Below are 14,391 nucleotides of genomic sequence, written 5' to 3'. Positions count from 1 at the left end.
CCAAAATACAAACTTTATTGTGCTAATATCCGAAGACCAGCAAATTGCATCTCTGTGTCTCTCTTAACATTTATTAAAAACGATTGTTCTCAGTCTTCTTATAGAAATTGCATAGGACAGCTTTTAATTCTGAAACGTATTCTAAACAAAAGCTCTAACGAACCTGACTTCCTCAAGGTTGAGATTAAAAAAAAAAGATACTTCAATAGAACACCTAAGACACTGTCGTGGTTTAACCCCAGTCAGCAACCAAGTGCCACACAGCCGCTTGTTCACCCTTCCCTCCCCGGTGTGGTGGGGGAGAGAATCTGAAAAGCAAAAGTAAGAACACGCGTGGGTTGAGACACAAACAGTTTAATAATTGAAACAAAATATAAAAATAAAAATAATAATTAAAAAATTGTGATGAAAAGGAAAACAACGGCGGGGGACGGACACACACACAAAACCAAGTCAAGTCCACCCCTCGATCACGAGCCCTTCTACATGTTGCATCTCTTCCTTCCTTGATGGCCTGAGATGTCATGGGCCCACTGAGCCAGGAATAATTCACCCTTACGTTTCCAGTCCAGATCCACCTCAGCCACTTCAATCTTCGTAGCCTGATCCACCTGCTCGTTCTTTCGATGTTCTTCAGTGGCCCGACTCTTGGGTACATGAGCACCTACGTGACATACTTTTACAACAAGGTTCTCTACCCGAGCAGCAATATCTTGCCACAACACGGCAGCCCAGATGGGTTTGTCTCTGCGCTGCCAGTTGCTCTGCTCCCATTGCTGTAACCAGCCCCACAGGGCATCTGCCACCATCCACGAGTCAGTATAGACATAAAGCACTGGCCACTTTTCTCGTTTGGCCATGACTAAAGCTAGCTGAATACCCTTCATTTCTGAAAATTGGCTTGATTCACCTTCTCCTTCAGCAGTTTCTACAACTTGTCATATAGGACTCCATATAGCAGCTTTCCATCTCCAATGCTTTCCTACAATACGACAGTGAACAGAGTATATTGCTTCTCATTTTCGGATGGTTTATTATACAGTGGGGCCTCCTCAGCACGTGTCACCTCCTCTGGCGGTATTCCAAAATCTTTGCCTTCTGACCAGTCCATGATCACCTCCGAAATTCCTGGGTGACTGCGGTTTCCTATTCAAACCCATTGTGTAATCAGCGTGACCCACTCACTCCATGTAGCACCAGCTGCATGATGTGTACAGGGGATCCTCCGTTTGAACATCCAGCCCAGCACCGGTGGTGCCAGGAGGAGCTGTGCTTCAGTACCAACGCCTTCCGAAGCAGCCTGAACCCCTTCATATGCTGCCAATATCTCTTTTTCAGTTGGGAGTATAGCTGGCCTCAGATCCTCTGTATCCCTGACTCCAAAACCCCAAGGGTCGACCTCGAGTCTCCCCCAGTGCTTTCTGCCAGAGGCTCCAGCTAGGGCCGTTCTCCGTGGCTGCAGTGTAGAGCACATTCTTTACATCTTGTCCTGCCCGGACTGGCCCAAGGGCTACTGCATGGACTATCTCCTGTTTAATTTGTTCAAAGGCCTGTCGTTGCTCAGGGCCCCATTTGAAATCATTCTTCTTCCGGGTCACTTGATAGAGAGGGCCTATGATCAGACTGTAATTTGGAATATGCATTCTTCAAAAACCCACAACACCGAAGAAAACTTATGTTTCATTTCCTTTCTGCTAGTTGGTGGAGACATAGCTGTTATTTTGTTGATCACATCCATTGGGATCTGATGTCATCCATCTTGCCATTTTATTCCTAAAAACTGGATCTCCTGTGCAGGTCCCTTGACCTTATGTTGTTCTATGGCAAAGCCAGCCTCCAGAAGAATTTGGACTATTTGCTTCCCTTTCTCAAAAACCTCTTTTGCTGTGTTGTCCCATATGATGATGTCATCAAAGTATTGCAGGTGTTCTGGAGCCCCACGCTGTTCCAGTGCAGTCTGGATCAGTCCATGGCAAATGGTAGGGCTGTGTTTCCACCCCTGGGGCAATCGATTCCAGGTGTACTGGACGCCCCTCCATGTCAAAGCAAACTGTGGCCTGCACTCTGCCGCCAAAGGGATTGAGAAAAACACATTAGCAATATCAGTTGTGGCATACCACTTGGCAGCCTTTGACTCCTGTTTGTATTGAAGTTCTAGCACGTCTCAGCGGTGGCATAACTTCATTCAGGCCAACATAGTCTACTATTAGTCTCCACCCTCCATTAGACTTTTGCACCGGCCATTTGATGAGCGAGTCTTGCTGGTCACTCCTTGGCTCTCCAGTTGACAAGTCAACTCATGGATGGCAATCAGGGAGTCTCGGTTGGTGCGATATTGCTGCCGGTGCACTGTTGTGGTAGCGACTGGCACCCGTTGTTCTTCGACCCGCAGAAACCCCAAAACAGAAGGGTCCTTTGAGAGACCAGGCAGGGTAGACAGCTGTTTAATTTCCTCTGTCTCCGAGGCAGCTCAGAGCCAAAAAAAAAAAAAAAAGCCCACCGGTACCCTTTTGGGTCCTTGAAATAGCCCCTCCTGACGTAGTCTATGCCAAGGATGCATGGAGCCTCTGGGCCAGTCACAATGGGGTGCTTCTGCCACTCCTTCCCAGTTAGGCTCACTTCAGCCTTCAATACAGTCAGCTCTTGGGATCCCCCTGTCACTCCAGAAATACAGATGGGTTCTGACCCTTTACAGCTTGATGGCATTAGGGCACACTGTGCACCGGTGACTACTAGAGCTGTATACTCCTGTGGGTCTGATGTGCCAGGCCATTGAATCCACACCGTCCAGTAAACCCGATTGTCCCTTTCCTCCACCTGGCTGGAGGCAGGGCCCCTCTAGTCCTGGTCACAGCATTCGCTACTCACTTTTTGTAAATGTGAATCAAAAGTCCCTTTATTAAGATCAGAAGCAAAGTCATCCCTATCCTTCTTCCAGTGTTTTAATAACAAATCTCCCAGGCAAAACATCACTAATCACTGCAGAGCACAGCAAACTGCAAAAACCAACACCAATCTTTAACATGTACAGCAAAAAAAAAAGAGCATGGTGCAGATCAGATAAACTAATACTGAGAACAGATGAATCAATACTGTGACTGGCAACTGTTAACAGATATAAATTCCTTAATACACTCTGGTTAATCTGTTGTTATCTCAAACCCTTCGAGCCCCATGTTGGGTGCCAAAAAGGACTGTCGTGGTTTAACCACAGTCAGCAACCAAGCACCACACAGCTGCTTGTTCACCCTCCCCTCCCCAGTGGGATGGGGGAGAGAATCTGAAGAGCAAAAGTAAGGAATTTGTGGGTTGAGATAAGAACAGTTTGATTAATAATAATAATAATAATAATAATAATAATAATAACAACAACAACAACAACAACAACAACAACAACAACAACAACAACAACAATAATAAATAAGTGATGAAAAGGAAAACAATGAGAGAGAGAGAAGAAGAAAACCCAGGAAAAACAAGTGATGCAACCGCTCACCACCCACTAACCGATGCCCAGCCCATCCTCAAGCAGCGATTGCTGCCCCACAGCCAACTCGCCCCAGTTTATATACCGAGCATGACGTCATACGGTATGGAATAGCCCTTTGGCCAGTCTGGGTCAGCTGTCCTGACTGTGCTCCCTCCCAGCTTCTTGTGTAACTCCTTGCTGGCAGAGTATGGGAAGCTGAAAAGTCCTTGACTTAGTGTGAACAGTGCTTAGCATCAGTATGTTATCACATTATTCTCATGCTAAATCTAAAACACAGCACTATACCAGCTACTAGGAAGAAAATTATCTCTATCCCAGCTGAAACCAGGACAGATGCATAAAAAATAGAATGCTTTCAACTTATTCTCAATTAAATGAAGAATTTTCACGAACAGAAAAACCACACCAAGCACTAAATTCACCAGTTTAACTCTGGAGAATCTGGAAAAGCACAAATCCTGGTAACACCTTTTTTTGAATCTTTCACCTCACTGTCAAACTCAAAAGACATCAGTATTCTTTTTAATAAGCTAACGATTAATTTCAGGAACTGGTCTAGTAAATATTGTAAGCCTCAGAAATGTCAATAACTTTCTTCTTTATATTTAACAAACTAAACCCAACCCAATATTGTTCATTATACATAAGAACCAGATCGTAACATACTCAAAGCATGAGACAGACACTGATATTCAGGATACAAAGACATTTACCTAGTTAGCCTCTAAAAGTTTTACTACCTATGGAGACAGCTCCAAGTGGATGCCTTTTTCAAATTTATTATGAATTTCAATTGCATCCATAGTAAGTGTCTTACCTTGAAGGGACGTAAACAATCCAATATTAGCTAGATAGTTATTAAAAATACTGAGTTTGTACTAAGCATCTAAGCCATTGGTGAATCAGTAAAAATTCTTGAACTCTTTGATATTTTGTAGATGCTTTGCTAAAAATGAATAGTTTGAAAGCATATTGATTTTCAGCAATTTTATATTTGCTGTATTAAATGTAACAAAATATCTCACTGATTTTCTGTTTTGAGAAAGGAAAAGGAAAGTTTCCTACCTAGGGTTTCCATACCACTTTTTCTAAGCCACCACCTTTTTAAAACTGCACCCCTTTTCAAAGTCTCTTTTTGATAAAACTCTCCAACACCTTTAACAGTACCAATGTTTTAGTTTCTACATGCAAGTATCCTGTCCGTATCACTGGTAAATCTCGTCCTTCTCTGAACCTCTTAATTTCAAAATCTGTTTAAAACTCCATTCTGTTCTTTTTAAGTGCTAATAGTTACCTTGCCTTTTACTTAAAATTCCAAATTAAGCATCTACAAGCACTTGCTGATTCATTTAATATAATCCACAAGGAGTCAGATGCAGTTCATAAACAATGCTAACTTTATTTTTACTGACTGCACATTATTTTGCAACTATCAACCACGAAATTTCAGTTATCAAGTTGCAGTTACCCGACTTGGTTATGTTCCTCTGCAATTCTCCACCACTATTTCCAGAGTGCCAACTTTGCCCTTCAGATAATACTGTCTAAACACAATCATCTATAAAATTTTAATTTTCTAAGCAACTAGAACATTCTGCATAATCACTGCTGCAACAACCTTTTTAATTAAGTATTTGTATTGGTTTTAGAGCAAATACAAACAAGGAAAGTTACTATGAATATGCTTTTTAGACTCAGAAGAATAACAAAAGGAAGCAGAATTCATAGCATTAATAAGCTAGGAATAAGCAAAACAACGCAGAGAAGGTACATGGTACAAAACAACTGAATCAACAAATTAAAAAAAATAAGAAAAAAATCAGTAACTCCTATATAGATTATTTCTGACTTTCCACCATTAATCCTACTACAAGCATCGAAGTAGTAAATAGTAAAAAACCTACCCTAACTGTTGAACTATAGTGTCCAAAATCTTAATGTGCATTATCAACCATCTATAGTTATCAGTGCCAAAAGGCACTAAAGCTAAAAAGGGGAAAGATTAAAAAAATAAGGTAGTAAAAATAATTGACAGTTACTGCAATTACATGTATACCTGGCAAACCATCTTAGAAAACACTCCACCAACTGAATTCCAATAGCAGAAAGATTTATTCTTTTTTGGGGGTAAAGTAAGAGAAAGCATCCTTTACCATACCAGCTAGTAGCCTCTGACAGATCTAAGAGTTTATTTGCATTTTTTGTAGACTTTTGAGGCTATAGGTTATTTTCAAGTACCAGTATTTATAAAGGAGTGCAAGTTGAATGTTTACATAACATTTAATTGACTTTAAAATTAATTATTGGGCAGGTACATAGATCTTCCTAATTCATGAAATCAGATGATTCTGGACTAGATAGACTACAAATAAAACCATAGCTATTTGCCAAGCAGCTGGCTTATAATGCTGTTCTTTATTCCCCACAAAGAACATACCAACTTTAGATCACACACATGGTATACTTTAAACAGTATCCTGTTACTTGCCTTTGGAAGTTTAATAGGTGGCTCTTTGGATTCCTCCTCTTCATCGCTGTCCGAATCCCCACTCTGTACACTGTTCTTTGAAGCCAAAGATACAGATGCTTCCTTTTTTTGCCACTCCAACACACAATGGCGGACATTGCAGTAAACATTAAAAGCTGAAGGGTTGCTGTGTAATCTGATATCAGGTATGGTTATTGTACTCTCTAGGTTTTCAGTCTGAAAAACAAGATGAATTTTAAGTTCATTAGAAGTTTCAAGCTTTGCTAAATACAAGTAATCTCAACAGTCTCAATAATTTTGGCCAACCAAATGATTCTCAAACTGGAGACTGAACTTTACTGTTGAAGTGCCAATTATATTTCAGGCAGGGAAGAAAGGAGGAGGAGGAAGAAACTTCAATATATTCCATCTGGTGTTAGTCTCTACCTTTCATAACTTGATGAGGACACTGGGATGGAAAGTGAAAGCAGTTCATGCCACAGAATGGTCCAAACCTGTGCCACAGCCAAAAGACTAGCAGAACTCAGGATTTATCTTCTTAAGTAGGGGTTGGGGGGGTTTTATTATTATTATTGAATTCTAAAATGCGTTATTTGTTATTCTAGTTGTTAACTTTAATCTATTGGTAAATAATAAAAATTTAAGCTGTTTACTAAATGTATATTAGAAATTAAAAATACTATTAGTTGTTTTGTCATTAAACGTAAACAGATGGCAAGTTCAAGAACTCCCACAGCAGGATACTCTGGATAATAATTCTGTATAACTAGAAAAGAAATAAAAACCTAATGGACAAACTACTGAATACAAAAAGCTATCAAGGCCTATGAAGTAACAGGACACCATCTTGTTTTCAGAAGCCCTAAGCCACAAAGTAAGAGCTGGGAAACTGTTCTGAGAAACTACCACAACCCATGCCCTCCCCTACCACTACCCTGCCCCAACCCTTTCCTTGGTATCTACTATTGGTATATTACTGTCAGCCACTGCCGAGACACAGAAAACCCTTCATGGGGCTGTCATTAGACTTGGAAAAATGTTAAGAAAAAACATTTTTTGAAAAATATATTTTAAATTCTACCCCATACTCTTCCTTTCTGCAACAGTAAGGAGGAATGGCAGACTTAAACAAAGATGACCCCACAACCAAAAATAAAATTCCCAGGCAGGGTTATACTTTCTCTTAGGTTATATACTACCAAAGACTAGGCTGGCTTAAGCACAGGCTATGAAAAACTGGACTTCAGGCATATGGGAGGAAGCAATTCCCTATAATACCTCGGTGCAGAGAGAGAGCACAGAGACTACATAAGGAGAGAAGGCCTAGGTTAAGAGTGCAGGACAAATTTGCTTGAACATGCAAGGCAAAACTTGGAGGAGCATTGGACTGGACTGAGTTAGGGTCATGACTAATGTCACAAGGTTATTTTGGTTTGTTTCTTGTATTCTTGGGGGGCCCTGAGGGTGGAGGATTTTTGTCTTTTTCTTTCTTTTATTTAAGGGGGATAGATATTTGAATGACCACACTCATTTGGCAGGAGAGTACACAGTGAATTATATTACAGTGATCTGGAACAGATCAGAGTGGAAATACTCGTATATATGTGAGAGCAATGATGGAAAAGAAGACTTTAAACTAGCAAAAAAGAGGGCAAAAGAAGTTTGAGAACCAGCGAACTGGATAATGTTTTAATAGGGTGATTTATTTTTCTACAATATGGTAGCCACAACTTTGTATATCAAAACACAGCAATTGTTCACAACACATTTTTGTCTGCACTTATCTTTTTATTATTACCAGAAACAACACAGGCCTCTAAATTAGACCATTTAACACCATATGTTACAAAACTTAACAGAAAATTCAAAATAACTTCAAAATATTTCATAGTTGACATATTTCTTTTTAGTTTTTACTATAGTATTATTCTAACTGTACTGGCACATTTTTGAATATCCTTGCTTTCCATTATTGCTACAAAATTATTGCAAGCCAAAACATTAAGAAATGGTTTACTCTGTAGCCTATTTTATCGAACACAGAGAGTGTGTTAATTTTTCTTACCCATGTCAGTGTTACAGTAAGCACAAAAATATAAAGATAATAGGAAAAAAAAAAAGCTGGAAAAAGTTCCCTACATACATACTGAAAGTTTGTTTTAGTTTTTTGGGGGGGTTTTTTGGTTGTTTTTGTTTGTTTGGTTGGTTGGTTTTTTTAAGCACAACAGAACTTCTGCCATTAGGGATTGAAAGACAACATAAATTTAGTCCTTGTTCAACACGAATATCTTCGAAATAATAAAGCTGCTGTTAAAAACCCACAATATTAATCAGCACAAGAAGTCAGGATACAGCCCCCTATGTTATTGCAGTATCAAACTGCATCAAAATAAATTTGGACTTATACCACTGATAATGAGCTACTACATACTTTAAAACGTATTTGGCACCAGAAAACTAAACGGTTATAACATATGACTCTTCTGTATGTCAAATATCCATACACATAGCAGCTGCAAAAACTCCTGCCATAAGGCAAACACACAATATCAGCTTTCAGCTTTAAAGCTAACTCAACTGAACTCCACAGGTTAAAAAAAATATTTAGTAAGTTTACTACGCATTTCCTGGTTTACTGACAGTTACAGGAAGAGAAAAATATCTGGATCATCTGAAATATCTCTATCTGAAATTCACTTATCTAATTAGTATCATGTATTGTAATTCTAACTTCTGTGAAGTTTCCATTCCAGTTCGTTCTTGGCAGGAGTTCAGCTTAGTCTTTGTTCCAGGATAGCCCAAGTTCTGTAGCTCACGCAGCCTCTTTTGAAATAGGCTGGCCAAATTGTTTAACCAGCACAGATAATTTCAGACGTTACAGTGCGAGATAAAATATCAATGTATGTTTTCTTGCCTATTAATAATAAGCTGACTCCTTCCTTATTCTCAATACTTTAAAACTATTAAGAAGTCCCTTACCTAATGCTTTAGTTTTTAAACAGTAAGTACTTTAACCATTCTTTCTGTGTTTAGTGTCTCTCTTCTACAACAGTGCACAAACTATAGTTATAGACAATAATCTCCTACCCAGACTTCAGGAGCATAACATTCTCCAGAAAACCCTGCTCTATCTGAACAGTGTAGCACTAGAATATACGACTCAGAACTAGAGTTTAATTGCTAGCTGTGATGTTAACCCACTGTTTATATTTCTTAGTTCATGCCTCCACTTTCCCTTCGAATACCTTATCTCTGAGAACTGTAAATTCTTTGAAACTAAAAGTATCTTATATTCCATTCTGTTATACACTTGACAAATATAGTAGCAACCTTAACAATGTCCCTTAAGAATAATTTTTAAATTCACTACTTGGTTTTTGTCCTGGTTTCAGCTGGGATAGAGTTAATTTTCTTCTTAGTAGCTGGTATAGTGCTGTGTTTTGGATTTAGTATGAGAATAATGTTGATAACACACTGATGTTTTAGTTGTTGCTAAGTAGTGCTTACACCAGTCAAGGACCTTTCAGCTTCCCATGCTCTGCATGGCGTACAAGAAGCTGGGAGGGGGCACAGCCAGGGGGGCTGACCCACATTGGCCACAGGGCTATTCCACACCATATGACGTCATGCTCAGTATATAACTGGGGCGAGTTGGCCGGGGGGGAAGGGATTGCTGCTTGGGAACAGGCTGGGCATCAGTCAGGGGGTGGTGAGCAATTGTGTCGTATATCACTTGCTTGGTACTTTATTACTGTATATTATTATTATTATTATTACTACTACTACTACTACTATCATTCTATTTTATTTTACTTCAAATATTAAACTGTTCTTATCTCAGCCCAGGAGTTGTCTGACTTTCACCCTTCCCACCCCACTGGGGGGGAGTGAGTGAGCGGCTGTGTGGTTCATAGTTGCTGGCTGGGGTTAAACCACAACAGTCCTTTTTGGCGCCCAACGTGGGGCAAAGGGTTTGAGATAATAACAGATTAATCAGAGTGTATTAAGGAATTTGTATCTGTTAACAGTTGCTGAGGGTCAAAGAACAACAGGTGCCAATCGCTACCACAACAGTGCACCGCCGGCAATATCGCACCAACAGAGACTCCCTGATTGCCATCCATAAGCTGATTCGTCAACTGGAGAGCCAAGGAGTGATCAGCAAGACTCACTCACCCTTTAACAGTCCCATATGGCCAGTGCGAAAGTCTAATGGAGAGTGGAGACTAACAGTAGACTATCGGGGCCTGAATGAAGTCACGCCGCCACTGAGCGCTGCTGTGCCAGACATGCTAGAACTTCAATATGAACTGGAGTCAAAGGCTGCCAAGTGGTATGCCACAATTGACATCGCTAATGCATTTTTCTCAATTCCTTTGGCGGCAGAGTGCAGGCCACAGTTTGCTTTCACTTGGAGGGGGGTCCAGTACACCTGGAATCGACTGCCCCAGGGGTGGAAACACAGCCCCACCATTTGCCATGGACTGATCCAGACTACATTGGAACAGCGTGGGGCTCCGGAACACCTGCAATACTTTGATGACATCATCGTGTGGGGCAACACAGCAAAAGAGGTTTTTGAGAAAGGGAAGCAAGTAGTCCAAATCCTTCTGGAGGCTGGCTTTGCCATAGAACAACATAAGGTCAAGGGACCTGCACAGGAGATCCAGTTTTTAGGAGTAAAATGGCAAGATGGACGTCGTCAGATCCCAATGGATGTGATCAACAAAATAACAGCCATGTCTCCACCAACCAGCAAAAAGGAAACACAGGCTTTCTTGGGCGTTGTGGGTTTTTGGAGAATGCATATTCCAAATTACAGTCTGATCGTAAGCCCTCTCTATCAAGTGACCCGGAAGAAGAATGATTTTAAATGGGGCCGTGAGCAACGACAGGCCTTTGAACAAATTAAACAGGAGATAGTCCATGCAGTAGCCCTTGGGCCAGTCCGGGCAGGACAAGATGTAAAAAATGTGCTCTACACTGCAGCCGGGGAGAATGGCCCTAGCTGGAGCCTCTGGCAGAAAGCACCAGGGGAGATTCGAGGTCGACCCCTAGGGTTTTGGAGTCGGGGATACAGAGGATCTGAGGCTAGCTATACTCCAACTGAAAAAGAGATATTAGCAGTATATGAAGGGGTTCGAGCCGCTTCGGAAGTGGTTGGTACTGAAGCACAGCTCCTCTTGGCACCCCGACTGCCGGTGTTGGGCTGGATGTTCAAAGGGAGGGTCCCCTGTACACATCATGCAACTGATGCTACATGGAGTAAGTGGGTCGCACTGATCACACAACGGGCTCGAATAGGAAAGCCCAGTCGCCCAGGAATCTTGGAAGTGATCATGGACTGGCCAGAAAGCAAAGATTTCGGAATATCACCAGAGGAGGAGGTGACGCGTGCTGAGGAGGCCCCACCATATAATAAACTATCAGAAAATGAGAAGCAATATGCCTTGTTCACTGATGGGTCCTGTCGCCTTCTGGGGAAACATCGGAGGTGGAAAGCTGCTGTATGGAGTCCTGTACGACAAGTTGCAGAAACTGCTGAAGGAGAAGGTGAATCGAGTCAGTTTGCAGAGGTGAAAGCCATCCAGCTGGCTTTAGATATGGCTGAACGAGAAAAGTGGCCAATGCTCTATCTCTTTACCGACTCATGGATGGTGGCAAATGCCCTGTGGGGCTGGTTACAGCAATGGAAGCAGAGCAACTGGCAGCGCAGAGGCAAACCCATCTGGGCTGCCACATTGTAGCAAGATATTGCTGCCCGGATAGAGAACCTGGTTGTAAAAGTACGTCATGTAGATGCTCACGTACCCAAGAGTCAGGCCACTGAAGAACATCAAAACAATCAGCAGGTGGATCAGGCTGCTAAGATTGAAGTGGCTCAAGTGGACCTGGACTGGCAACATAAGGGTGAATTATTTCTAGCTCGGTGGGCCCATGACACCTCAGGCCATCAAGGAAGAGATGCAACATATAGATGGGCTCGTGATCGAGGGGTGGATCTGACCATGGATACTATTGCACAGGTTATCCATGAATGCGAAACATGTGCTGCAATCAAGCAAGCCAAGCGGTTCAAGCCTCTCTGGTATGGAGAACGATGGCTGAAATATAAATACGGGGAGGCCTGGCAGATTGATTATATCACGCTTCCACAAACCCGCCAAGGCAAGCGCCATGTGCTTACAATGGTGGAAGCAACCACTGGATGGCTGGAAACATATCCTGTGCCCCATGCCACCGCCCGGAACACTATCCTGGGTCTTGAAAAGCAAGTCCTGTGGCGACATGGCACCCCAGAAAGAACTGAGTCAGATAACGGAACTCATTTCCAAAACAGCCTCATAGACACCTAGGCCAAAGAGCATGGCATTGAGTGCGTGTATCACATCCCCTATCATGCACCAGCCTCCGGGAAAATCGAACGATACAATGGACTGTTAAAGACTACACTAAAAGCAATGGGTGGTGGGACGTTCAAACACTGGGATACACATTTAGCAAAGGCCACTTGGTTAGTCAACACTAGGGGATCTGCCAATCGAGCTGGCCCTGCCCAGTCAAGACTTCTACGTACTGCAGAGGGGGATAAAGTCCCTGTAGTGCACCTAAAAAATATGACGGGGAAGACAGTCTGGGTTACTCCTGCTTCAGGCAGAGGTAAACCCATTCGTGGGATTGCTTTTGCTCAAGGACCTGGATGCACTTGGTGGGTGATGCGGGAGGATGGGGAAGTCCGATGTGTACCTCAAGGAGATTTGATTTTGGGTGAAAATAGCCAATGAACTGAATTGTATAATGTTAGTTGCTATATAATACTAGATGTCATCACTTCAATGATCACTATGTGCCATATCAACGGTATACAGTAAGAATCACCCAAATTAATGAAGAACAAACTTTGAGGAAACTGAACAAAGTGCAGTGGTGATGGAACCAGAACTGACTTCAGCATACAACAATCCAACACCACGCACCATCTCTCCTGCCCTGAAAGACTGTTATGACAGATGAAGCCTAAAGTCATGAACTAAATGAACTCAACAAACATTTTAGAGGGATAGCCTATAGACTAGGGAAATTATATGTGTGTGTGTGTATATATATATATATATATATATATATATATATATATATATATATAAAATATATCAAAAGACTGGAAAAGTGGTAATGATTAATTGGAATGTATTTGAAAGACCTGGGCATGACGTATATGGTATGGAATAAGGGGTGGATACTGTCCTGGTTTCAGCTGGGATAGAGTTAATTTTCTTCTTAGTAGCTGGTATAGTGCTGTGTTTTGGATTTAGTATGAGAATAATGTTGATAACACACTGATGTTTTAGTTGTTGCTAAGTAGTGCTTACACCAGTCAAGGACCTTTCAGCTTCCCATGCTCTGCGTGGCGTACAAGAAGCTGGGAGGGGGCACAGCCAGGGGGGCTGACCCACATTGGCCACAGGGCTATTCCACACCATATGACGTCATGCTCAGTATATAACTGGGGCGAGTTGGCCGGGGGGGAAGGGATTGCTGCTCGGGAACAGGCTGGGCATCAGTCAGGGGGTGGTGAGCAATTGTGTCGTATATCACCTGCTTGGTACATTATTATTGTATTATATTATTATTATTATTACTACCACTACTACTATCATTCTATTTTATTTTACTTCAATTATTAAACTGTTCTTATCTCAACCCAGGAGTTGTCTGACTTTCACCCTTCCAATTGTCTCCCCCACCCCACTGGGGGGGAGTGAGTGAGCGGCTGTGTGGTTCATAGTTGCTGGCTGGGGTTAAACCACGACAGTTTTGTAGGTTTAAAAATACTGGCCTTATGACTGTACTAAATAAAGCCCTTTTTGAACAGTAAGTTGTTGGGTTGTTAAGAACAGGTTAGATATTAGGAAAAATTTCTTCACGGAGAGAGTGGTTAGGCACTGGAACAGACTGCCCAGGGAAGTGGTACAATCACAGTCCCTGGAAGTATTCAAAAAACGTGTGGATGTGGTGCTTAGGGACATGGTTTAGAGGCAGACCTAGCGGTTAGGCTAACAGGTTGGACTTGATGATCTCAGAGGTCCTTTCCAACCTTAACGATTCTATGATTCTATGACTTTCACTGTTTACTGCCTTTCATTTGAGGGGAAAAAACCTTAATGGAATTAACATTAAATAGGCAAGCATACAACAAATGCTTAGCATGTCTCAAGGCAAAAAAAAGGTGCTGAATGACAAGACACATTGGTTCTGGTTGGAGAGTAGGAAGGGAACTTCTGATCATCATATTGTTCTCTCCCCCGCCCCCCCCCCCCCACTTCACCCTACAGTAAAAACCAGTGATGATTTATTTGTGATCAATTTGCTCAAGTCTCTGAGGGGCTTTAACTACCATATTTATAGCTTCCAG

General features: G+C 41.8%; 1 protein-coding gene across 8 annotated transcripts in view; it reads right to left on the bottom strand.

Annotated features, from left to right (window-relative positions):
• MYCBP2 (MYC binding protein 2) overlaps positions 1 to 14,391 on the bottom strand; it is a 212,991-nt gene that overhangs the window by 165,161 nt on the left and 33,439 nt on the right. For all 8 annotated transcript variants that reach the window (XM_087759490.1, XM_087759491.1, XM_087759489.1 and 5 more), the window contains exon 3: positions 5,979 to 6,194. In XM_087759490.1, the coding sequence (XP_087615616.1) occupies positions 5,979 to 6,194 (216 nt within the window). The remainder of the gene's footprint in view (positions 1 to 5,978; positions 6,195 to 14,391) is intronic.

This window comes from Nipponia nippon, unplaced genomic scaffold (genome assembly GCF_047370975.1).
Source record: "Nipponia nippon isolate SJK-2023a ecotype South Korea unplaced genomic scaffold, ASM4737097v1 scaffold_2, whole genome shotgun sequence".
NCBI lineage: Eukaryota > Metazoa > Chordata > Aves > Pelecaniformes > Threskiornithidae > Nipponia > Nipponia nippon.
The sequence above is the reverse complement of the archived record's forward strand: the minus strand, read 5'-3'. Positions and strand labels throughout refer to the sequence as shown.